This window comes from Calonectris borealis, chromosome 17, assembly GCF_964195595.1.
Source record: "Calonectris borealis chromosome 17, bCalBor7.hap1.2, whole genome shotgun sequence".
Taxonomy (NCBI): Eukaryota; Metazoa; Chordata; class Aves; order Procellariiformes; family Procellariidae; genus Calonectris; species Calonectris borealis.
The window spans coordinates 16,240,863-16,267,290 of NC_134328.1; the positions used below are offsets into that span (position 1 = coordinate 16,240,863).

General features: G+C 43.4%; 1 protein-coding gene across 2 annotated transcripts; it reads right to left on the bottom strand.

Annotated features, from left to right (window-relative positions):
* Positions 1-463: 463 nt before the first annotated feature.
* Positions 464-26,031, bottom strand: PRPF6 (pre-mRNA processing factor 6). Of its 2 annotated transcripts, XR_012676315.1 has the most exons (22): positions 25,856-26,021; positions 24,751-24,919; positions 23,829-23,947; positions 23,108-23,186; positions 21,995-22,171; positions 20,990-21,145; positions 20,208-20,302; positions 19,326-19,482; positions 18,958-19,120; positions 15,937-16,055; positions 15,056-15,274; positions 13,297-13,419; positions 12,337-12,458; positions 11,045-11,183; positions 9,939-10,058; positions 8,553-8,729; positions 7,549-7,682; positions 6,965-7,056; positions 4,762-4,876; positions 4,420-4,577; positions 2,602-2,728; positions 674-1,811 (listed from the first exon to the last, which is right to left on the bottom strand). XR_012676315.1 is itself a non-coding variant. In XM_075166763.1 (21 exons), exons 1-21 carry the CDS (start codon positions 25,924-25,926, stop codon positions 1,659-1,661), a joined length of 2,826 nt encoding a protein of 941 aa, XP_075022864.1. In that variant the 5' UTR covers positions 25,927-26,031; the 3' UTR covers positions 464-1,658. The 2 variants fall into 2 exon arrangements, 1 of the variants encoding a protein (XP_075022864.1); XM_075166763.1 differs by lacking the exon at positions 4,420-4,577 and having other exon boundaries at positions 464-1,811; positions 25,856-26,031.
* Positions 26,032-26,428: the final 397 nt, after the last annotated feature.

Below are 26,428 nucleotides of genomic sequence, written 5' to 3' on the forward strand. Positions count from 1 at the left end.
TCTCCATTCTCCTCCCCAAACTCCCCTCCCTGCCCCTTGGCATAAGCCCACATACAGAAGGATGCCAGTGACGGCATGAAATCCCTGAGCAAGTCTCTCAACTTGCTCCCAACGCCTCTCACTCACCTTTGGGAAACTACAATTCCACGGGACATCCATGATCTACACCCTCCTTAATGAAAATGCAGCTTCACACACTTTCACCAGCTATTCAAGAGAAAGCACGAGAGTCCGTTATAAACCCAAAGAAAAACAGGCTTTTGCTTCAAGACCGTTTCTACTTCAGTGTTAAAAGACGGGCTTCTCATCCTTTTTGGCAAAAGGCTGTAGCACAACTTGGTGTAACCACCGCTGGCAGATACGTTCCCAGAGTGGTGGGAGCCTGATAAGTTCAAAGGTTTCTGCTATCAGACCCACTCTTCGCAGTCAGAGTCAAAGGGCAAGACCACATTCAAAGAGAACGTAAGGAAACAAAAAAACAAGCTGTATATTATACATATTGTCCAAAAAAGTGACAAGGGGTTTTCTCCTCCAACTAAATACATTATATAATGCACATACAGAGACCTGGATGCTTTTTCTATATCCTAACATGTAAGACGTTACAGCTTTTCACTCAATGATCACAAGAAAGTCAGGTTTTTGGGGGTTGAAAAAATACAAATCACAAGTGTAGAAAACTGAAGACAGTTTCTAAAGGGTCCCAAACACAAAGCTTTTCCTCTCATTAATTTGCTTTTTTCCATCTGCACTTGGAGAGTCATCCCAAACGTCCCAACTGAAAGCAGTCGCCACTGTAAAAGTACAGTCTCTCAACAGCTCTAAATAAAGGCTGTTCCTTCAAAAGGGCCTTCAGGGATTGCTGGATTTTGCCTTGTTGCTTTAAAATACCACCATGCTTAATGAAATCAGACACCTAAAAGAATAAGGTTGTACTATATACATTTAAAAAATTGAGGAAAAGGTCTCTAAAAATACGCTCTTGAATTTCACAAAATGCTCCATCTCCTCAGGTTTGAGGAACACTTCCGCGTTGTGCTGCAGCTTGCCAGCAGAGGAGACCAAGCTAAACCGGGCTGGTGGCAAAAAACTAAAAAAGAGGGACCAGCCCAGCCCTTCCCCTCGGCTGCTGCTCTCCCCCCAGCAGAACTCCATTCATCTCCTCCGAGGACATTCAGTGTATTCAGACAGCAACAAACCAGATCTGCTGACAAGGAACCGGCATCAGATGGGCCAACCACTAAAGAAACTGCACAAAGGGGGACAGGACAGGACAAGAACGCATGCTAGGGAAGAAACCAGAGGAACTGCTAATGTCAGAATCCACACAAGCACTAATTAAAGCTTGTATTTACAGGGGAGATTCAGGCATCAAAATGAAAATGCCAACGGAGCCTCACAAGACTGCTCGTCTCTCCTACGTGACACCAGCAACAGCATTCAGGTGTGCTGCAGAAGCTGATGACCGTGTCGTGTGAGCCAGGAGCACTATCACTGGGAAGAGAAGGAAGCAGCTTTTCTTTTTGGAAGAAAGATATTTCATATCACCACCAATCTCCTGTCCTCCGAGATCTGTGCCACCGTAAGGGCGAATGCACCAAAAGCAGGTAAGCAGACAAGTCCTACAGAGATGACTAACGCGCTGAAGCCAGCATACTCTAGAAGGTATTTTTAAGCTTGGCTGCCACAAGCATGAGAATCTCTCCAATCTTTTTCTGCCAATTCTCTATGTCCTTGGAGACATCACACCAGAGCTCTCCATGGCGAGGTTCAGCATTCTCACAGCGCTTCCTCACCTCTTCTTGTTGTTCCTACAAGGAAGAGAAACGACAGTTTGCAAGTCTCTTAATGCCCTGGTTTGTTCCAGCACAGAGCCAAAAATTTAACAATCCCCTCCCTGATTCAAACACTCTTCCAAAGTTTATGGTGGGTTTTTTGTTTTGTTTTTTTTTTGAAGGCAGTATCAAAGCCTGAGTCAAAATTCAGTGCCAGCAACTCTCCTGCCTTGCTGAACAAACTGGCTGAATTAGTCAAGCAAGTTTTGGCTACGCCAGAGAAATTGCAGCAGAAACTTCCTTTGCATTACCACCTGCATGAGATCTGTCAAGTGAGAAGTCTCTCTGAAGTCAGAAGATAAACACTCCCATCATTTCAGTAATATCAGGCAGTAAAAACTGCCACAAGAGATTAGAACAGACTGTTCCTCCGGCTGTGTTCACGTGCAACCTGTACTTGACACTTGTGAAGAAACGGGACTAGTTACACAAACCCAGCATTGTAATTACAGGAAAATGTTCTACGAGAAAGCTTGCGTTTTATAGAAGGAAGATTGATTTCATAGATTTTTGCACGAACTAGCATGACTGTGGACAGCAAAGGAGCCTGAAAGACAGCTCAGCTAATGACAGAGCCTTTTAAAAACCACTACACAGGCCTGTTCATGCTCATTCATGACCAGGCATGACAGCCACAGCCTCATCTGTGAGCCACACAGGCAGCAGCAGCAGCGTGCTCAGCCCAGCACTGCAGCAATCCCCAGGACTGGGTAACTGGGGATTCCTGCTGCCTTCCCCAGCTCCCTGGTCCCAGGCACACACTCACCTCTGTGCCATGCTGGAGCTCAAATTTGTAAAAGAAAGCCCAGGCATCCCCCAGGTCAGAGTCTATCTTCACTGTTCGGTGGAACCATTCTCTGGCCTTGGTTATTTTACGCTCACTCCAGAACAGCCTGTTGAGAAAAGCAAGAGTGAGTCGACAAATAGCCTCTTTAGAGGAACGTGCCAATCCGCAAACACTCCAACTTAAAGGCTCTACAGATTTTTCAATTCTTTGCTCTCCCAAGAAGGAAACGGCAGATTTTGTAGGCATCTGCTGACTGTCCTTCCCCTGGGAAGGGAAGAGGTACAAGAGGACTGAAAAGAACATCCACCGCTTCCTCTTCACTCTCCCCCTAGTGAAGCAGGTTAAGTTAACCCCAGGAAGAGACAGACACTCCTGAGAAGGGAAATATTACTCTCTGAGCTAAATCTTTGCTAACTCAGTTGCTTAATTTTGCTGTTCCAGATTTGGTGTAGAAAGAGACAGGATCATATGCCTACATTTATTTCCTCTCCTCCGATTTCTTAATATTTCAAGTCAATTTTAGCATGTAACAATTAAATAACTTCTACAAGCTGAAATTGCATGCACGTTCCTGGAGCCACGGCTGTGTGCAGTCACGCATTCACATCCACGAAGCACGCTCTAGTGGGGCAGACTTATCTTGTCAGCTTCACTTTACGAGGAAAGGCGAGCACGTAAGCTTCCGCGCTCAAATCCCAGCCTGGCACCCAGCCCAACTGCTGCCATTTCATAAAGGTACTCGTGAATTCTTAAATTTCTCCACAGCTGAGTCAATAGTCTCTTCATTTCACTCCTTTGCATTAAGGAGTTCATTTGAGCTAGTAAGGTCTTTATCAAATCAGACAGCCATCCCTCATAAAGAGCTTAGCCAGTCATAAAATTATACAGCTTATGTGATTGTTTTTAAGCCCTGTAATACTCTTGATTGTTCCGTGTTAAATAAACTGTGATTTAAAAGAGCATGAACAGTGATAGCAGAGGCTCAACACCTGCAGGCAGTGGCCATTTTCAGCAACACATTTAACAAACGTTTTTCACAGATGTGTGACACTATGGTATTGCTGTACCTACATGCAAGTCGTGATGGGGGGTGGAAGCTGTTTGTGTTGGGATTAGCTGCTAAACTGTCTGAGGTTGCACCAGAAGGGGCCTGGAAGCAGTTTCCATAAAGCAACAGTTAACATTTTTCTCACTTGCTGCTAAAGCTGAACAAGTCAGCTGTCATTATCTGGCAGAACCCAGCGTTGCAGTCACTGGAGTGTATCCTACAGTTTTCTTTGGCTTATAAAAAAGAGTTGTGAAAGAATTGGGCAACTGTTAGGGCAAAATGCTTCCTGCATTAACCTCTTCTGCTATTCACAAAGGAAAAGTAAGTTTGTTCCAATCACGACTGCTGTAGAGCCATTCGTGCATCAGATCAGAAAGGATACGGCGTGCATCAATTCTAATAGTGGTTTTTCATCACTGGAAGCCTCACAACTCGGTCTAGGAAGACAATTCCTAGTAGATTATCTTCCCATTTCAGAGAAGCAAACTACCGTATGACTGGTAGTCTGCATTCCAGGAAAGGCCACAACTGAAGAAAACTGACATAGCAGAAATTCAGGAGGGGAGAAGACTACAATAGCACAGCATCTAGCTCAGGATTAAAAAAAATCTGACAGAATCTAGGATAGAGAGAAAAGATGAAGAACACAGAGTCAGCCACATAAAAATTGAAAAGTAAGTAGCAAAAATTGTCTTATTTTCACAAATACTTAAAACATATCCTAAAAAACTTAATTAAGCCTAGTTCACCTGAAAGCACACTGAAATCCCTTCCAAGGGACACAAAGATAGCAATTTTCAGAGTGCCAATACCCAGCACTGGAAAAGGACTCTCTGTGAATGCATTGTTGTCTGTGCCGCAGTCCCAGACCCACCAGAACAGCTTGAGGGCAGGTTGACATCCCCTGCTTTGAATCAAGGGAGAGATTTGTACAGTTACTAGGAGACAGCTTGAGCGCTGTTACTTGCTTTGGGGCTTGTCAGAGCTGCTGCAGCCAGAATCACATGGTCGTGCTTGAGCGCAATGTTTCATCATGGACGCAGCCACACACAGAAACGGGTATTTTTACTACATCAGGCGCAGGAACTCACTTGGCCACAGCCAACAGGACATGTGGGTCATGTTCACACTTCTTGAGAGCATCCACACTCTTGGTCTTTCGTTGCGGTCGCGCTTCAAGGAAAATTGCTTCTGACCACAGGATTCCTTAATCAAGTCAAGTAGGAAGATTGTTTAGCGTTATTTCCGAGATTAACCCTCCCCATCCTGTCATCAGGCCAGCGCTCTCTAACACAAGCAGCACTACTGCACCACCCTGGTGGTTATCCATGCCCCAACCTCATCCCAGATCACTCTTTCTGCATTCAGTATTCTGAATTTTTAGGTACCGCATGCACCGCGCTGGACCTTCAGTTCTGAACGTCCCTGTACCATAACCCTGCCACAGCTTCAGCGCTCCCTACGCTGGTGCGCACTAACCCAGAGCTCACGCCTTTCAGATGAGACATCGCAAGCAGTGGAACAGGGGAGGGCAAATCAGCATTTCAAAAGTGAAAGATACCCATTTGTCTGAATGGGAAACTGCAGTGGCAGAAGTAGTCCCAGAAGGTGCAAAGTACATCGTTTGGAAGCTGTTTCAAGGGTGCCAAAGAGCACCACAGTCTTATTGACGCTGGCTCTCCACACATACGATGAAGGACAGAGTAGGTCCAGGAAAGCCAGGTTTAATCCCTAGTTTCTTTCACTGCCAAAAGCAAGAAAGGAAATATGCTCAGAGGAGCATGAAATCTTCAGTTTCTCATGTCAGCCAACCATACCTGCTGATCACTTCAGAGCAAAGCCCGAAAGCTCGTGTCTGCCAGGACTCTATCAAAGTGCTCTCGCTTCCCATAAACTGCGCCACGGGAACATACACAAGCTTTGGTGACTGCAGTGACAGACTGGAGCAGAACTCAACTCTTCTTGCTCTTTATATATACAGTCAAGCCACATTTTTCAGGCCTCTATTCTCAGGCCTGCTGAGGACACAAACACCATTATATTTCAATTTTACTCTTTGTGCAGCCTGCCTATATCAGCCATAAGCAACCAGGAATCAATTCAGCAATCGATGGACCAAGTCTCTGGTTTATACGACTGTAGGTGTCCAACAAGCTAATTCCTGCAGACTTTTATTCTGGTTTGTAGAGTTTTAAGATAGAGTTGGAAGCGATTTTATTTAAACAGAAACTGAGATCCTGCTGCCCATTTCCATAGCAACAGGCAGATTCTGTAAAAAAGCCTGTGGTGGCAAACACTCATTAAGCATTAGGTCATTCACAAAACAAAGTGGTACTTGGGTGGTATTGCTTTGTTGACCCACTCGCATGGTGAGCAGCTTGCAATGAGTTTATCATGTCATAAGTCACTTAATTCCCAATTATATCACTGGGACTTAAGCAGCCGCCAATTAAATACCTTTCAAAACCCAGCCTGAAGGCAAGCTAAAAAGGCTTGCCCTGCAGTAGACTACTACATTTTGTAGTTATGTGACATCTTCTCTCCAAAGATGTCAACATGTTTAAATAATTAAGTCTTCCCGCAATTCTGCCAAAAAATAGGGAAGCATTATGCACTTTCTCCTCCCATCCCAAGAGGCAAATGTTTCCACTGCTGGTTAGAACCAATTGACTTACATTATATGACCTATTAGCCTTTTCTTAAATGAGTTAGAATAATCAAAACTCAGGACTAAACATTTATGGTACATGATCCCCCAATCATGACTGCGACCAAAATTTGCTGCCAGCACAAGTTATTAAGCACGCAGTTACTAGTGGAACCAGTGCACGCAAGCCAACAACGGGAATTCTCCTATATCCAGCTGTACTCCAGTGAGACAGGGAAAAAACCCATTCTTTTTCCACTGAACTTCCTAACTACAAACGCTCGAGAGTCTTTCTTCAATTTTAAACCTTGGCAGACTTCTACCAGCTTCAGAGGAAAGCCACCCATATCCCTGATGCTTTCCCAAGAAACCTGGGAACAAACTGTGGACCACAGACCCAAGAATATACTGGATACTGCAGCGAAATGGAACGAACACCAATCCGTGACATCTCTGGTGCAAGATAGCACAAAGCAACTGGGATTATTCACAAAGATCCTCAACATTTCATTTGCAGAAGGATGACTGACACCTCTCCGAAACATAGTATTTTGAGACCTGACCAGAAAGGACATCTTGGAAAAAGATGTGCCTTTATCAACTGGGCAAAGCAACCGTGTTTAAGATAGAAATGAGATCCAGCTCACCTGAATTGGGGCATTCTTGCAATGCCTTGGCCATCAGAGTATTTGCAATATTCTTTAACCCAGCTCTGTACTCTAATCGCACAGACTCTAACCTGGTAAGGAAGAGACTCAGTGATGTTATTTATGACAACGTATTCACTATGCAGAAACAAACAGCAAGTCATATGAAGGTCATTGGAAATGGAAAACATCTGCCCATATTCTGAATACGTGTAGGTGACTGACATCCTCCCATTCCTCTTTCTCTAAAAATAAACATCACCTTTATTCTATAATGGCCTAGATCAAAAACAATCTGAAAAAAGGACTATAACAGAAATGAAAGATCCCTGGGTTTTCATGCTCTGTACGCTACAACTATCAGTAAAGAAATAACTAGTCCCCAGTTTCTTAGAGTAGCTACATACTAGCCAGGATCACCAAAGCATTTCTGGTATTCAGAAAAAGTTGTTAGTCCAGAAGAAACTCTAGGATGGGCATGGTCCTAAGTTCTAGGCTCAAATCATTGAGAAAACGTAAAATAGCTGGCCTGAAGAATGCATTGGCTTTGAAGCCCAAATTCAGTTCATGTCCACACAACTCACCAGAGATCTGGATTCTTTGGATTCTTTAGACGAGACTTTTCCAAGATGGCTCTTGCTCTAGTCAACTGCCCAACTTTCTCCTCCAGTCTGGACAGCAAAAGCCACAGGGGTATGGAATGGGGGCATTTTTTCAACTATTTAAAAAAAAAAGTATGGTAATATGTAAATTTGGGGGGAAAAAAAAAAAAATCTTATAACCCCTATAGGAAAGAACTTCCCTCCCTACATCCTCCTGGAGAGTTTAGAAAAAGAGAGACAAAGTTGATTATGTCACTCAAATTTCTCCTAGTTAGCCTTACAGCACAGAAATCAAGTTTCTCCTATATCCAAAATAGTCGGGTACACCAACTATGACTGAGCTATCCCAGCAGCAAGAGAAAGAATACACCTCCCTTAATAACACATCTACAATTTGTGCTCGGTCTGGAAATGGAGGGCTCTTACACATAAACCAGAGCAACAGAGAGTGCAGGAGACAGACTGCCTTTGAAGCCCGGGAAGTCATTCGGATATCGACACTGGCAGAAACCTGCTTCCACGTTACTTTCATGGCTGACTTTCATGTGTTTCAGAAGCATTCATACCCAAGGACACTGATTACCATTTAAAAGAGGCACGAGTGCTGTGTAGGCCACCTCCTTTTACTGTGTGTATTTAAGGGCTCATTAAGAGGCTCTTCTTTTAAGAGTTCTGCTTTTAGTCTTTACAGGTCTTAGAGAATTATTGTGCAATGACTTTTTCCTACCAGTGAGGAGTCAAGCATACAGCAAACTCTCTCAAGCAAGAAAGTGAATTTTGCGCATGGATACTGGGTAAGAGAAATTCTTGCTGCTTATTTCAAGGTCCTAATTTTTTTTGGTTTGTTATTGTTTTAACCAATGACAGACAGAACAGAAATCACCTCTTCGGTTAGTCTGGGACAGAGCCCTCTCCATTTTGATTCAAAGACAGACATCTCTCCACACCAGAAGCACAAAGCAAACTTGCAATAACATACATCTTACCCCTTGATTATAAGCCTCCCGTGCTTTCTCTACCAGCTCCTTTTGTTCCTCAATTTGTCCCTTCATCATCCACAGTTTGGGGAAGTCCTCATAGTGCTTCAAGGCTTCCTCACAAAGCTCCTGGGCTGCAGCAATGTTCCCAAGCACCCATTCTAACTTCACAGACTTCATGAAGACCTGAGAAGGAACCAGTGCTGTTTATCACTTACAGCCATTGAAAAACCATTACTCTGCCAATGCAGTGGGTTCCCACTTTCATATGTTCATTAAATGTTATTGACTAGCTACAGTTTAAAGTAAAAAAAAGAAATACCAGGGTTAAATAATAGTGGGAACAGATAACAATGAGAAAGGTAAATGCAAGTATTAAAGGAATTGGAACAGCATGATCAATCTATCTCTCACCTATTGGCATAGAGTTGACATTTGTATATTTGTACAAAGAGCATAGCTTTAAGAGCACAACCAATTAACAAATTTGAGCCTACTTCATCAGCACAATCTGATCTCCTTAGATCCAAGCTACCAAGACTATTCTTACTTATGGCTTCACGTTGCAACTGTTATCCTGCTAATTACAAACTGGTACATATACTCTTCTGCCCCCAAATGCCTTTTTTTAGCTACACATAGAAGTTACAGCTGTGAGAAATACATTATAGACCGAAGGCTGTTTCGGTACTCTTTGATCCCCATCCTCCACATTCCCAAACCCCCCCACTATGACTTCGCAAGAGAGGCATCAAGTCTGAGACCAGAGCTGCAGCCCCAGCTGCCAGCTGGAGAGAAGCTCCCTGACTGACAAAAGAGGAAGAGGACAGCAGGACGTAGGATGAAGCACAAATTTGGGAGCGGTGGGAGGCAGGGGGGAAACCAAACTCATTTTTCTTTTACTTGAACAAGTTAAAATGGTTCTGTACGAACAGCTGAAAATGGACAAAATTTATCACACCAGAAGTACCTCCAGAGATAAACACAAGAGTGTAACTTTAAACAACAAACTCGACCAGAGCTGCCTTTAGCACAACAAGCATAAGTGAGTCTTCTGTGAAAGTATTTTCTCTCTTTTTTCCAAGAGATGCTTTTATGCAACATGAACATTATACAAACAGCTGTAAACTGGGAATTTCCTGACTTTTGCCATTTGTGTAAAAAAAACCGAAACCCTTCACTTGATCCTAGCCTTTTTTTCCCATCATGCTGTGATTTTGTGTCGCAATTCGCTGGAGAGGCGCTGCAGCAAGGCTGCCACATGCCTGCAAAAGGCAATGGCAGGGAGCCATCTGGTCAATCACTACGGCCGCAGAACTGAAGGAACTCCTCCTTCCGCCTCAACTCCCCCGTGGCCGAGAGGTCTCGGCCTCTCCACCCTTCACACATCCCTACCCTTGCCGTGGGGGCACTGCTGCGAGCTTTTGCCAGCAGCCTCCTTGCTCTTTCATATTCATTGTTTTCTGACTCGAGCTTCACGGCAGCCAGCCAGATCTCCTCGCTGTTGGGGTTGGCCTGCAAGAACATAAAATGACAGACAAATGCATACAGTGAATCAACAGCAGATTTAATCCTTCGTTTGATCCAGATTAAAATTGAAATCAGAGCTTTGTCAATCCACACTAGGATTTTTTTCAGTTCAAGCTCCTCCCAATCTTCTTTGACCTTTGAAGTTTATAGAAGTTCTCCAAAACAGATGCGCAACACAAAGATATATGCCAGTTTAGAAGTTGGATGCTTCTCAGTTGTTGAAAAGCATTACTGCTTGATCTTCTGAACTTCCAGTTTAAATACTGAAAAGATCACAGGGTCTGCCACAACGAGACCCTCATTTTATTATCTCCGAGCAAAAAAACCGAAGCTTGAATTCCCAACTGAGGTCTGTGAACACTCCTCCAATAAAAGTCATTTCAGTGGCAACCATGTCAAAAAGCCTTCAGGATGGTAACAAAAAGCACCAAGAACAAATTTGGGAAGTAAGCATCTTTTACCTTCCACCTCAGGACCTGTCATTTGGTTTTGCTATCCCTTAGCTTTTAAGCCTCCTTCCCAGTGTTAGAACTGTATCGCGCTGCCCATCTTTCTTTCAGCATCCAGCAGACAATTCCCTTCATTTTGCTGTGGATTAATGGATTTGGTCCAAGCCAAAATAATGCAGTAACCTCATTAATTAGGGCAGACCACTACCCTTTTTAGTGAGGAGACAGATGACCCAACCAAGGGGATTCTGATCCATGACTGGGGTTGGTGGGAGCCATGGTAGTAAAATAAATGGTTTGTGAACTCAGAACCTGGTGTGGTACTACTAAAAGAGTAGGAATACACTCTTGCTTCCAGCTTGCGCCTATTTTACAGGAGAACATTTTGCCACGTAAAACAAAAAACAGCGGAAGCCCCCATCATTTTGGAAGGCAGCAGAAATCAGGTGTTGACAGAAAAAGCTTACTCTGTATTCTTTACCAGTCGTACTTAACACCATCACACAAGTCTAACATACCCACCTGGAAAGCCAGGGCCAAAATGCTTCTGGCTGCTGGCACATCTCCTGCCAGCCACTTCGATTTGGCTCCCATGAGCCAGAGCACTTCGGCTTTGGGACAGTGAGCAACAGCTCTCTGCAAAAGAGCCTCCAAGGATTCTCTGAGACAAGAAAGAGCAAGTTACAATCACTCAAAATACTGCCAAAGGCGAGCTCTCACACACCATTTCCACTATCACTCCATGTTATAAATATTGTTGCAAAGTCCAACGTTGTAAACCTTGATAAGTTGTTTCATAACAAGGAAAGGGTGGGGTCTTTTTTCACAAGGGTTCTGAAATCAGCACTCCACAAACGGCTCATTGTTCAGACACCTTTGTTTGATAGCCTCTGCGGAAAGACCCTGCACATAAACAGCTCATTTGTCTCGGAAAGCGCCATTCTTCTTAACAAACCTTAGTAGAAATTGAGACCGGAAGTTTTTCAGAATTATTAGACGAAGCTGGCTTGATCTCACCGATTTTTTTTGTTTTCTCCTCTGGAAAATATACTTTTCAGGTAGAACAAGGGGCTTAACAGCCAGCCACCACTGGGAAACATGGGAGAACAACATCAAAAGCAAAGACATACTTGTTCCAAAAAAAAAAAAAAAAAAGCTTGAATGAGGCAGAACTCAGCATCTGCAGTCACTTCCACACTATAGCCTTGTTGGCTTTAATAAGGATGATTCCACGTGTGTAAGTGGTCTACTGCATAGATTGTTTACTTTATTTTAAACTTTGGGCAGAAAGTTTCAGATGTGCAAAGCTTTATGAATAAACTTCAAAATAAAAGGCCTGAACTGTGACAGTATAACACCAATCTTAATACAGAATGTGATACACATGCACAGTATGTTTAATCAGAAAATGCCAGAGATGCTTGGACGACTTAGCGATGAAGTAGTTTATCTACGAAAATTAAATTAAACACATGCTGTATTTCTAGGTGATTTGTATTCCAAATTTTTTCTGGAAATGCCTTCTCAAAGATGACTGTCCCTACCTTGCCTATTCATAGCTATTTTTTCCAAGTAATCCCTATTGCAAAAGAACTTTTTATGACTGCATAAAAACCAAAGAAGTTCTGACCACAACCATAACAAAGAAGGTCAGACCTGCAAAAAACAATGCCAGTGAGTTTCCACCAGCTGAACTAACTCTGCACGTGCAACACAACACTTCAGGGCTCATCTTGCAGCTTTTCTTCCTCCCCAATCTACCACCCTGTAACAAGGATGAACCCCTCCACCCAAGGATTATGCAGCACACATACCTCGTTCCATGGTTCTTTTCAAAGTATGCTGCTCGCAGCCACACACTCTTCTTGCTCGGGAAAACTTGCAAGGCGTAAGCATAAATTGCTCGGGCACACTCCAGAGCATTATGAGCAACACACTAAGGAAAAACAGATCAGAACTAAGTCAGTTCAGGGCTGCACTGAAATCAAGTGCAAGAAGGAACGACACATGCATAATTCAACACAGAACTCAATAACTCAGAGTAAATCATGAATTGGGGCATTATATATAACAGAACAGTTACTATCAGCTTTTAAAAAGGAAGCCGGGAGGAAATTTTCAAGCGTCCTTCTATCAGAGCACAAGTATCACTGGCCTTTCGGCAGGACTGACGCACACAGGCCAGCTTGAAAAATTAGCAAGGCATTGTAAACATTCTCGTGTTTGCACTTCATTTCTTTTTTACAGGCAAAACTATAAGTGCCACAGCATATGCCCCCCTATTGCTGTAAGCCCAATTCAAGGCCAGTGAAGTGCACATTTCTCACACTGAAATATAATTTAGTTTTTAGTGCATGTTCAAACTACTGCCCTAAAGCAAAGAAAGCCTGGTAAAACTTTTACCTACTCCCCTGTCCAGTCTTACATTAACTCTTGAGCTATAATGTTTACGCCTTGAAACTCAACTCTCAGTTCCTTTAACCAGACCCTCAATCTCCGTTGATGTCACACACACAAAAAAAATCCACACCAAAGCCAGCAAACAATCTATCACAATACCAACTTTTTGCTTAGTAAAAATTCAAATCTGAAAAAAGCTCTATAATACAATAACCTCCTGAGAAGCAGACTGGCTAAACGCAGGCAGGTGTTGTGGGAATCACATCCGCTTTCACTGATTAAAAAAATGTCCTTTCCGAGGGTCCAGTTCAATTTCCCCCAATTAAAATAAAAAACCAAAACAAAACAAAAACCAGCACCACAGCTGGACATACACTGTCTGCGTCTTCCATCCAGGTATGTTTCCGATCTTCTTCCTCAATCCCAATCCCAATCACAGCTCGCATGATTGCCTGGCATGTGGCCACACTTCCAGCTTTATCACATTCCTCAGCATCCTAGAAACAAGAGTAGAGCCGTGCTCATTTTCAGAAATCAGCACAAGAAGTTAGATTCTGCAACAGCAACTCCTCATGTGCAAACACAGAGACATTGTGAGTCACTGCCACATTAAAAATATCTTATTACTTAAACATATCTTGAGACTAACTGGTGAGCCTACACCCACGAAGAAGGTGCTATAGACATATACAGAATCAATCAGAAGTTGGTTAAGAAACAGAGCACGTCAACTGCATCCACTGAAAAGGAGCAAGTGTGACAATGCGTGACCTTTCCATCCTGAAAAGTCTCCTCTCACAGTTCCACTGACCTGCCCTGGGCCAAGCAGGGACCTGGCCAATAAAAAACTGCAAGAATTTGAGAAGGAAGAATTGTAACATCAAAGCTACTGACCTTCTTAGCTTTGGGTTGATTCCTAAGTCTCAATAAGGGCTAAGCAATAACTGAATTTAAACGAATACACCCTCAACCGGTGTTAAGTTAAAGGTGCAAAGGCTCACTCACCAGAGCATATATGGAAAAGTAGCGTTTTCTGACACACAAAGCTTTCGGAAAGCCAAGCGCGTCTTGCTTAAACTTGTTAAAAAAGCCTCTGATCAGGTAACAGAAATGGAACAGTTCTAGTACTGAAAAGGAACTCGAGAACACAATGATGCAGAGGCTGTGGTGTTGTTTTTTTAAACAGAAGTTGAAATTAACCTTTAATTGTTTTACTACTGTAAAGAAAGTTATGATTCTTTTAGACGTTAACAAGGATATCCACTTAATATTAAATACTTTGTTCATTATCAATACTCTTAAGCAGTGTGCCAAGAACATTTTGCTGCCTTGACCCACTGTAAGTGATTTTAGTAGTAAACTGGTTTAAAGACTTATGCTTAAACAAAGCACAGTACGTATTCAGGAGGAAAGGGGTTCTTTTAACCTGAACATCAAGGCATTTAGATGGCAATAGTTTTTGCAGTGCCTTACCAACTCAAGAAACTCAAGCACCACAGCTTTTGAATGTGACCAAATACTGGAAACCCCTACAACTTTTTGCTACTTTTCCAATACAGAACATCAAAAATACGACAACCTGGGACGAATCTCCACAGAGGTTGCGTTTTGTAAACGTCACTGTACAACACAGTTCCACATGTCAGCTGTGACTACTTTACACAGCCTCAGGACTACAAGCCAATAAAAGGCTAACAGAATATTTCCTGCCTGCTGCATATACAATATTTGTACTGACTTCTTACAACAGTATCTGACAAAGACTTCTTTGGCAAACAGATACCTTTTAAGCCAGAAGAGGCATATGCAAAAAATACATAAATCCTTCACTGGAGGCTTAAAGCTTCTGTCCTACTTAAGGCAGCACCCGCTTCAACTTGAAGCTGGTTTCTTCCAAGACAGAAGTAAACCAGGCATTCCTCAGCTCAACACACGCAATGTTACCCCAGTGTATCACCTAACTATGGTCCTGGCTCTCCTCGGCTTTTTAGTTTCACCTCTTATATCTTCATGGGGATCTCCACTGATAAGCTTAGTGCACAATTACTCTATCCTACAACATCTTGCATGAACAGCCTTCAAAACAGAACTTGGAGAGTTCATCTGGGTCTCTAACCAAGACCAAGCAAATACCTGTATCCACTGCTCTCTGTTGATTTCCACACCGTTAGCCCTAAGAGATGTGATGGCTCTGTCAATGATTTTCTCCACCATCTGGGTGTTTCCATTGGCTTCCTCCAGTTTGGCAGCAGTAATCCAGATGTGACGATCCGTTGGAATATTCTCACGGGCTTTGTTAAGGACTTTACGAGCATTCTCATACGTCTCCAGCCTTGCCAGCGCAAGCCACAGCTGCGGAGCAACAAAAGATGTATTTTAGATTAGAACAAGGAGATGACAACGCTGCCGTACAGCAGTGTCGGCCCAAAGAGATAAGCAGCTTTATGCTGTTTGCTACTGGTTGGCAATTGTCCACAAGTAGCATAAGCAGGCTGCAGAATACCAGCGGAGAAATAGTAGAAACAGAGTCTACTACCGTCCTTAAAGCTCAATACTAACCATCTCAAGGTACCATCTCCGTTTGCTGGCCTGCTGCACTCATATTTTCCGTTCGCATCACCTTTCAAACAGCTGAATATAATACCCTGGTTCAGCATTTCAGAAACAAGCAACTTTGTTTTAGATTCCCAGGTCTATATGTATGCTTGTTTTCACAATTGTCGAGGCGCTGAAGATGAACGTGAACATGGCTAATTGGGTACAGCAGGCACAGCAGTACGCTGGCATGACTAACATAACAATTACACAGGAAAATGAGGCATATAATGACCACCAGACAATTAATTCTGGAGAAAAAAGCACAGTCCACTACTCATCACATCCTCCTCATTGTGGCATAAAGTGCGTGGTAGAAAACTCATACTGCACTCACCCTGGCTTTTGTTTTCAAAGCTCTACTGCCATCCTAAAGGGGTGTGTAGGGGATTGCTTTATTTTACTTTTTTTAAACTTACTTCAACACTAGTCGGACAGCACTCCACAGCCCGACTCAGCATGATCCTGGCATCCTCAGGTTCTTCTAACTCCACAGCTGCTTTCCACAAACGCACCGAATTTGGAACATGCTCAAGGGCTAGAGAGGCAAAACAATTATGTCAATCATGACAAAGTAGTTTACCAAAGAGAACTGTATTTTTTAAAGATGATATATTAAAGGCTTTTTTACAGATGAAATTTCCTGAAAGAGAGAAGGGAGGGAACTGTACTTATATTAGCTTTTGCTTCAACAATGAGAACTTAAAATCAGAAAATAAAAAACTTACTTAATAATTTTAATTGGAAACAGGTTTTGGAGAGCCAAGGGCTTTTTCCCCTGTACAAGCTGTAACTGCATCCTCTTCAGTAAAATACCTAGCTGAACAAAGCCTCCAGTCTCAGCAAAGGAGCATATGTAGGATCTTCAAAATTGGGTAGCCTAATCATGCTATAAAAAAGGAGCATCTTCAATACTAATAACACAACCTTGTTCCTTAGATGTTGAAACTATCCCTTCACAATTTAGTTTTCCCGCAGACATCTCCTGACAGCTTAATGGATCCCAGTTTACCATCCCAAAAAGTTATTGGTCCATTATGCAAAAATAGAACAGGAGGATGCATAAAAGCTTAAAGCTATTGCTGACACTGAATCCAAAGTGTTCTTTCAGCAATCCAATATGGGCTCCAACTAATCAAGAGTCTTTGAGGCTTCCTTAATCTTGTCCAAGAGTTAGCTACTGCTGGTAGAAACTGCATTCTCTGCAGACTGTCCTACACGTGCCGTCTGAAACATTAAAGTCTAAACAACAACTTTTCTCAGTCTGTCTCCTCATAACCTTGTATCTTAAGGTGACATTAAGAAACTAAAGGGGGTTTTTTTTTAGCCTTTTGTCAGTACGTCTCACTCCACATATTACTAGTATTGGCTGCATTGCAGTAGTAGTTTCATTGCTTCCATGGTGATCATACACAAACGTGCTATAGTAACAGAGAACTGAGCACAACCTTCTTCAACAAAGCAAGCATTATCGCAGGACCACAGAAACAGGTGGGAAGAGGCATCTAAACCTACTTTGAAACTAGCTAGGCTTCTAGGCAAGGCTGTTCCTTTAAGCATTCCTGCAAAGGCAGAGGCACGCTGCTGAGCCTCAACTTCAGAGCACATCCCAGCTCTACAGAAGTACACAGAGCATTTACAAGTAGTGTGCACTGAGGATTCGGACATTAACCATTTCCCCTCGAGTCTGCAGCAGCAGGAGATTTTTCTGAAGAATTTAAGTGAATAATATCAGCCTGCAAAGCTGAAAGCATCACTCAGCAGGACAGAACATGTTTTCATAGGCAGAGCATTCGATTTTTACACCTCAAGATGCATTTTAAACACTCAGCTTGCTGGCTCTCCAGTCAGAGAGGGGCTTTAAAAACCTGAGGTTCTGCTGGGTGGTAGGAATGCACAGAGCCAATAGACGAGAGAAACACATGACGAAAGATCGCACTTCAGTGACATTACCTGGCAGTCAGTCTTTTTTATTTTAGGAGAAATAAACTGCCACTTATCTTAAGGCTGTATACATAAACAGCTCCAAGCATCACATTACTGATGTTCCCTAGATAGCAGGGAGCACTGTGAAACTGTTAACAGGCAGAAATTGGAAAGAGAATGATAAATCATGTTCCATTCCACTAACAGCTTTGTATCAGAGATTAAGTAGGTGGTTCCAAAAACTGAAGCAAGATGTTTTTCTCTTCGCAAGTACAACGTTTAAAGCAAAACTCAGTACTTAATGCGTAAGTCACTGCTTTCACACAAGATGCTCTCCTACCCAAGCTGGACTCAGAAATCTATTTCTGCTCACGTAAAAGTGTTTTTCTGTTCGGCGTCTATTATTGTTCTTGAGGACACACAGTGTCACAGGAGCAACACTTCACAGCACGCTGCACTGCTTAGCCGACGGAAATAAAAAAAGCTACTGAATAGCTAATATCCATTTAGATACAGTTCTTACAACTTCAAGTCCAGGAACCTTTAAGTGCCTTTCATCCATATGCAGTAAGAGGTCATTTCAGAGATGTGCAATTTTACATGCAATAGTAAGAGGCAGGAGGCAATTTACTTCCTTTGAAGCCAAGCCATGCAATACTGTAGACTGCTTCACAATGATTTAGTAAATGTATTAAATCCAGATTCTTCTCCTTGTCTAGATTAAAGTCAGGAGATATAATTGATACAATCCAATAGTCATGAAGGATCTAATCTCTGCTGATACAGGCACAATAACTTAAAGTAATCAAAGAATTAATACTATGAACCTGCGAGGAAGACCTGGGTTCAGAACAACACAACAAACTACTGCTGAAGAGATCATTGCTTGGAAAAGACAGTAATTCCACAAAAGAGGAAAACCTTCACATGCAATACACAGAAGATGTAAGGTTTTAAGTAAGCACCACAGAGAAAACCTGTTTGTCAAAAACACAGAACTTGCTACAGTAAAGCAAAGCCCAAGGCCCACCAGGCTCAACAATACAAGAATCCCAAGGCCTCTAAAGCTACTCCTCCAGGAATCACTGTGGTCTCTAACAGGTTACAGACAAATTGGAATTCAAACACAAAGTCCAGTATCTTTTCCAAAATGTGTCATAAGGTGACAGTTAAAACACCCTTTTCTCCTTAGAGCATCATTTTTTAATTGCTTTTATCTACCTACCTAACTTTGATCAAGTTGGAATCGGTTTTGGTAAGTGAAATGTCATTTTGCAATTGCTCAGTAACAGCAGCTTTCCGCTGCAGGATATTTTACAAATCTTCAACAACTCTACTCTTTGAATCAACAGCAGCAAGTCCCACCATTAAGGCACACGTTATTAACAACCATATTTTCATCAAGGATGCAAAAAAAAGCACTTAAACTTATGGACACATCTTGAACAACTTACAATGCAATACAAACAGAGGGAGGCTCAGGCTTTGTTCCCTGACCCTGAAGAAGCTCTCACCTTTCCTAAGGACGCGTTTCTTTGCACGGATATCTGTCTCCAGCTCTGCTGCTCTTATATAGATTCGGACAGACTGTGGAAGGTGGCGGACAGCTTGGGCCACAACAGCCTTGGCTGTATCCCCAGGCTGAAGCCGAGCAGCTTCCAACCAAACATCTTCACTCTGTCAGGAAAAAGAAACCATCTCCCTTTACATCAAAACAAGAATTTAAAATTAGAGCTAAATATGTGTTCTTTTAATAATGCAGCTAGTGAAGCTGTATCAGATACAGCCTGACACAAGCTTAACAGAGAGGTGATGCTGCTCGTAACCACAACCTTTCCTTACTGTCCTGCAAGGATCAGCTGGGAAGCAAAGCAATTCTGACCTTGGGGCACATCTCCGTTCCTTTCATGATGAGGTTTCGAGCAACTTGGAGTTTGCCAGTGACCTCCTCCAGTCGGGCTGATGCTATCCAGGCTGGTGGATGATGAGGATTGGTCTCTCGTACAGATTTCAGGAGCAAACGGGCTTTCTTGATATCACTGAAGGAGGAGGAAAGACAGGAAGGAAAATTTTCAGCACGCTAGCAAACAATTCTTCTGAATCAGCACGTGCTTTACAGTCAGTTCTTCACAGCCACACTCAGATGCACAGTAACTGTGACCTCAAATGTTTCCATACTGGTGACACAAATTACATACTACCAAAACAAGCTTACAAATACACACCAACACAGTGAGATCACAGTGAAAACCGGTTAAGTATTTAAGTAAGATTTTAAGAATCACAGCTGGGCACTTGCAGTTGGAAGCTGATAAGCACAAGCATTGATTTAAGTCAAGTATTAGCATCAACACTTGCACATATCACTTTGACTTAAATTCTTTATGAAACAGGTGTCAAACTTCAGGTTAAAGAGGTTTTCAGAGGTCATCAATCAAGCCTAAATCAGCAGTACACAGGTACAATTAACCAGGCTATTTCCTGGCTGGCAGGCAGCCACACACTGCCATCACTCTGGCATGTTAGTCCAGGGATAGAATAAAAACAACCCCCACAATTGATGCATCCAGGTCAGATGCTAAATACATCAGTTGAAAGATTCTACCAGATCTCACGTTAAAAGAATTCATCCTCAAAAACTCACCTAACATCTTTTACAAATTAAATGCTAGCTGAAAGCCACCTGCTCAGACAGATTTCCATTTATATGCAGGATCACAGCCATTACTAAGAGGATAAATCAGTTAATCCTTCTTAAACTTACTTGATATCTCCTCCATGTGTGGGAATCATCGAATTCAAGTCTGTCAAATATCCTTTCGGGTCCACTACAGTCTGGCCACTCACAGAGTCCGACACCTGGGAAAGTCAAGTCAGTGCTACTGAAATGACCATTCACAGCCCCCCAGTCTGCCTGCACACACTAAAGACTGGAAAAGACACTGCAGCTATACAAGAAAACTAGACATTCATCTGTTACCAAAACCAAGGAAGGAGGAAAACAAAGCCTTGCTTATTAGCTTTTTTCCACTTCTAAAATACACGACTTTAACGTTAAAAATTTAGTACCACTGAAAATCCAGGAAACAAGCCGCCTGGCTTTCAGTCACCAAAAGGTCTTGCAGCCCTGCCAGCTAAAGCCCATCTTTTTAGTTTAAACCAGATTTAGATGGGAAAATCAATGAAAAAGAACAGAAAGTCAACAACAATTTAAGAGTAGTATTTTTCAGCATTTTGTCCTGCATCCCCACACAGGATAGAAGATACGCTTCCCTTGGTAAAACTAGCAGTGGTGTTTCCCTGCAGTCCACCTCTGGTGTAACAGGGCAGTCTGTTCTCCCATAGTGACCAAGACTGCCAGGGGCAAACTGCCATTTCTCAGGAAATTCTATTAGTGTAGAGGGCATGAGATTTGGGGAGGAGGAGTACAAAATTGCATCACAGCTGAGCTGTTTCTTCTAACACCCAAGAGAATTAAAGACCAGGTCTTAAACAACGCCAACCCCGCATATACCTGTGACAGATCCTGCCTTCCAACATCCTTACCTGGCTTAGCCTCATATCCATCAAGGTGTTCCTGGCTTGGCCAATCTTCCTCATATCCAATTCGCCTGTCCCAGGTGTCATTAAGCCTGGTGTCATTCCCCCAGGGTATGGAGTATTCAAGCCCCCTGGATACGGAGTATTCAATCCACCAAATTGCTAAAAACAAGAGTGAGAGAAATACATTCCTCAAATCTCTTCTGAGATTTCAGAAATAATTCAGGCTCTTGGCTGATCTTCTCTTCTCCACTGGTTACAGGACAGAGATGCCAAAACCCCATAGGTACTTCTGAAACAGTGGCTTCCCTGAATCACAAAACATTTCTTATACAAGTTTTGCAAATCTGTAGGTAATTACTCAAGTTTAATCAAATCAGTGAAATAAATAACAAGAAAGTGAAAAATTCGAGCACAAGCATCTAAACCTAGCACATTTAAACCAGAATATCTACAAAGAAGTCCCATGGACATCTGGTGCCAGTTCAGGACCAGTCAGCTTCTCCTGTAACTGTACGACCATAGTAGCCTGCGGCCACGTAGCAACAAGCTAAATTACTTAATTTTCAATTGACTGTAAGGCAAATAATTTTTAACACAATTGCTTCAGGATTGAGCAAACCATTAGGTGAAACTGAACTTGATTTTCTGTTCCATTTTTGCAAAATATTGTTATAACAGAAGCGGATGTTGGTTATGCTTACCAAAACTCATAATCGCCATTCTACAGCCAGAGAAAAGGAAAAGAAACACTTTCTTCCATTTTCAACACAAGAACCAATCTTTCCCCGTCTATCCTTGAGTTTGTCTGGCAATGGGTATGTACTGAAAGACTCCAGCACGCACAGGAATTTAACATCCAGCAATTCCTTTGACAGATTCACAAACTACACCAAGTGTTTTGGTCAAGTATCTTTTTTTCCAAATCCCATTAATGAATGCACAGTCTAACCTTCGTCTCTAATTATAAAGTACAGATCACATCTTCATCAGGTTTGCTTTCGTACTCACCGTTTGGCGTGGGTCCACAGAAGTGTGATTCTCCCCTGACTGTAAATGCTTTGCAAAGAAGCTATCGGGCACAGGAGTCAGCTTCTCGTAACGAGGATTCCTCTGACGCTTGTTCCTGGCATCACCAACTTCTGGAATACTCAGCCACTCTTCTTCTGTGACCTCTGCTAGCTTCCGCTGTTCAAACAGGAGTTGTCATCATTATTTGCTGTAGAAATTTGTTCTTTTTAACTGCTCTAATGCCTTAATAGATTTTTTTCCTTGAAAGAATTCAAGATCAATTAAACACTTAAAGGTCAAAGGTCGTATTTTTTCTAATCCAATGTACAAAAGAATTAGACACATTTAATTAGAATTTGGTTTTAGTCCAGACTGAGCTTCCAAATTAATTTTTTTATTAAATTCAGTGCTACAAATATTCAGATTAATCTCAGTGCCTGCAGCATTGAGTGGTTTATTACTAATCATTAGACAATAGCTTAAACAATACATTTTATTTAAAAGAAGATTTAGAGTCAGGAGATCCTGCTCAACTACTATTCCAATGCCAACAAGTTACCAGTCCCTCAAAGACAGAAGTGTAGCACCTTCTCAAGAACTGAAGTCAAAATAAAGCACAAAACCAAAGCCTAGTATCAAAATTTGCATTAATTTCACTACCTGTATCCACAAGAAAAGTGCTCAACAGGCAGAATCACTGTGTTCTCCCATATCCCTACAAAGTAGCTTATGAACACCCACTTCCATCAACTGAGGGCAACTCCGAACGCCGCTGTCAGTAGAGACAATACTGCTTTATCACTAACTGCAGATTCCATCACCACTTTGATTTAAATCAGCACTACCAATTATATTGTCTGTAACTGTAACTGCAACTGACTGAAAAATTATACTTCAGCACTTGAGTTTCAAAGCAAGAAGATCTTCCGCACCACCAGCTGCCAGCTTCGTATTCCTTTACTTATTTTTCCAACAGAAAGCAATTTTAATCTGGAGAATAACCAAGTACTTGTTTGCTAACACACAAAATCTGAGCAAAGAAATGCAGAACATACATCCACCTCTCATATGTCATAAAGATAAAAGTCACATTTCAGACATTTTTTTCCTTACTTTCAAGTCTGAGAACTGCTGCTGAATTTTGGGTCGTTCCATACGGTATTTTTCTATTTCCTCTTTTTCTCGTTGTTCCCTTAGGAAAAGGAGTACTGAGGTTAAGCTCAAAGTAACTCTCAGCAAGTCTTTAAACAAAGTGTTGATATTACAGAAAAACGTGTTTGATCAGAGCTAAGGCATGAAAAAAGGCATTTTTTCCAAGCTTAGATTATCAACATTTGAGAGATGTCTTATCAAATAAGACGATACTATAGTGTAAAAACAGACATCTCCAACCAAGTGAACTTCAGTCTTTAACGTCCTCTTACCTGTAGACCAGGTAGTGAGTTTAACGAGTTAAGTAACACTCGCCAGTTTGCAACACCTGCATTACATGACTTTTCTAACAATTTCCAGTGTGCTGTGCAGTATGTGATGTGTCAAAACCAGTCACTCAGCATCTCCCCCCATCATCTTAATCAATTATGTGAACCTTAATTAACCACAGCGAAGCAATTCAACCACATCAATTTTCAGAGCAAAATATCCATCATCCTTAAAACTTGGAGCCACAGGGTCAAAGTTTTTGTTTAAAACAAATAAAAACTGTGTATGCTTCTGAAAACGTACCGAGTAGACAAGGACAAAATCTGAACTGGAAAATGGAAGAGGTAGAGGAAAACTCTAAAACACAAACTAACACAAAAACACTCCACGCCAGTGTTGTAATTTATCCTACCTTCTTTCTTTTCTGCGTTCATCCATCCTCTTATCCAAAGCTGCATAAATAGCATCTGCTTCCTCATCATCTTTTTCATAGGGACCGCTTGAGAACAGGCTCCCAGCATACCCATTGAACTAAGAATTTGGAGAGAGAGAGAGAAAAAAAGGGGGGGAAAAAAAGAAAAGAAAAGCAGTATCCTCAGTTTAAAGCTCCTGTTATGTTCCTGCTATAGTCAACAGTCACCCAGAACAAAGAAAATGCATGAGCAGGCTATTTCTAACAACATTGCATCAGATTAACACATCCCTAAATAAAAGCAGCTTGCTTCTACCACCCCTAGTGTTTATTCTCCCACACCATTTCAAAAGCAAAACTGCTTCAAAATTGCTTCTCTTTCAAAATTGCTTCTATTAAGCAATAAATGAGATCCCAGTATAGAAAGGCCATTTTCTTCCATTACCCACTTTTTTTTTTAAACTACTGAAAGCAAACCGAAAGAGTAACACAACATTTAACTAACCAAAGTGGGATTTAAACACTAGAGACTACACAGGCCACATAAAGACAAATATATGTCAAAGTACAAGAGCTTAGATTTCATTTGTGCAGGAGAATACAAAATACATCCCCTGAAGTACTTAAACTAATATTTTATTTATGGATCTTCTCCCAAAACTCTCAGGGCTCTGTATAGATAATTAAACCACAATACGTGGACCAACGCCACAACAAAAATCTGCAAGCACTATGCCATTATGTATAACTAGGTCTCAATTAAAAAAAAAAAGAAAAAAAGGAAGTACTGCTAGCAAACTACAGGAAATTCTGGCCTTGAAACGTCAGCTAATATGGGGTTTCACAGCAAGAGAGCTGAGAGCCAACGGGCTCCTCTTCCACTTGGGGAAAAACATCTCCAGGATGATGAAAGTCTCATCACCTCATCATAATTGGTGTCGTTCAAATCTTCATCGTCATCATCAGCCGTCTGATTCTTTTTCATTTGATCCCCAACAGTTCTCTTCCCCGGCGGAGCATGACGATCATCCACGGGGTCATTGGCATCACGTGCAGGGCCAATATCGGAGCGGGTGGTGAAACCTGTGGCTCTGTGTTGATAAACCAGTAGCAGCTATTTAGCACACTGCAACCCCCCTGTTTGTTATGCAGGCTGCCTGTCAAAGTTATTGCTTATAACAGACAATAAAAATATCATTCTTTTGCAAGAATGGCATCAGCCAGTCCCCATCCCTACCGTTCATAAACCCTGGGGGGAAAATCTGTTCTCTTACAGGGAGAACTTTATCTAAAGACACTGCAGTCACCTGGCTCACCGCTCTACCGTCCATCTTGTACCAAGACATGCATTCTCTTCTAAACTGTGTCTCTCGGTTAAAGCTGATCCCGCAGGCTGTGAGGCACTACGGGGCGGGGGCCCAGGCGCAGGAATGGGGCGACTGGGGCTCGTCAGAAACCCCACATTCAACAGGTGCCCCCTGTATTCCCAGGGCACCGTCGATAGAATGACCCCAGCGTAAGGGCACGAACAAATGAGCGGAGGACAAACGTAACTCACACCCAGAAAAGAGCAACTCCCGGTGCCCACCCGCCACCGAACCCTGCCTCTCGCTGCTCCCAGCACAAACGCACCCAGATTTAATGATTCTTAACGGGCCCCGCGCACACACGCGGTTACAAACCCCGGGGAGACACAACCCCCTCCCAGCCAGCGGTGTTTAAAGCACCCAGGAACTCATCCCCGGTACCAGGTCCGCATTTAAATAAAAAAGCGCCTATCTGAACAGTGGCGCGAACCACCTCCTGGGAAGAACACCTGAAAAGCCGAGCAGGCCGCGCGGGGCCGCCGGCCTGCCCCGAGGGGACGGGGACGGACGGGACCCGGGCACCAAGCCAGGCACGAAACGGGGCCTGGGGGCGTCCTGGGGCCCGGCGAGGAGGGCGAGCGGGTCGTGAGGGGGGGCCGGGGTGGGGAAGGCCTAGGCCGGGCCCGCGGGGGTGCCGGGGGAGCGCGGGCGGCGCCTCACCCGCGGCCCAGCCCCGGCACGTAGCCCAGGGGCGCGGGCATGCCCAGGAATGGCTTCTTCTTCTTGTTCATCGTGCCGGTGACGGCGGCGGCGAGACGGGGCCGGGGCCGGGGCCGCTGGAGGCGACCGGGGGAGCGGCGGCGGCGGAAGCGGCGGCGAGAACAAGTGGGGCGGGGCTACCCAGAAGAGCAGCGCGGCACTTCCGCTCCCGCGGGGGAGCAGAGCGCCCCCTGGCGCCGCGGCGGTCCCAGGCGGCGGGTGGGGGGGGTGGCACTTGCACGCGCGTGCGCAGCCAGCACCCGCGCGTGTACGCACGCACCGGCGCGCGCACCGACCCGCGCCCACGGGCTGGCAGAGGCGCGCGGACCTGAACGCACGCACGTGTGCACGCACACCGCGCTCGTGGGCACCCTTCCGCACGCTTGCGTGGGGGTTGGCACGCGCACCCCCCCGCACACGCGCCTGCCTGCCTCCGTGCGCGTGTTTGCATGCACACACCCCACGCGCGTACACACACGCCTGCACGCGTGCACGTCGCACACCAGCGCGCACGCGCAGACTCCACAGACGGAC

What these genes read in the sequence shown, in the direction of transcription:
- PRPF6 (XM_075166763.1), bottom strand. Translation starts at nt 25,926, where the DNA reads ATGAACAAGAAGAAGAAGCCATTCCTGGGCATGCCCGCGCCCCTGGGC. An exon ending in GGATGGAAGACGCAGACAGT is followed by an intron (nt 12,459 to 13,296) that starts GTATGTCCAGCT and finishes GTTTTTCCTTAG; the next exon opens with TGTGTTGCTCATAATGCTCT. An exon ending in GCAGTGCCCCCACGGCAAGG is followed by an intron (nt 8,730 to 9,938) that starts GTAGGGATGTGT and finishes GTTCCTTCTCAG; the next exon opens with GTCTTCATGAAGTCTGTGAA.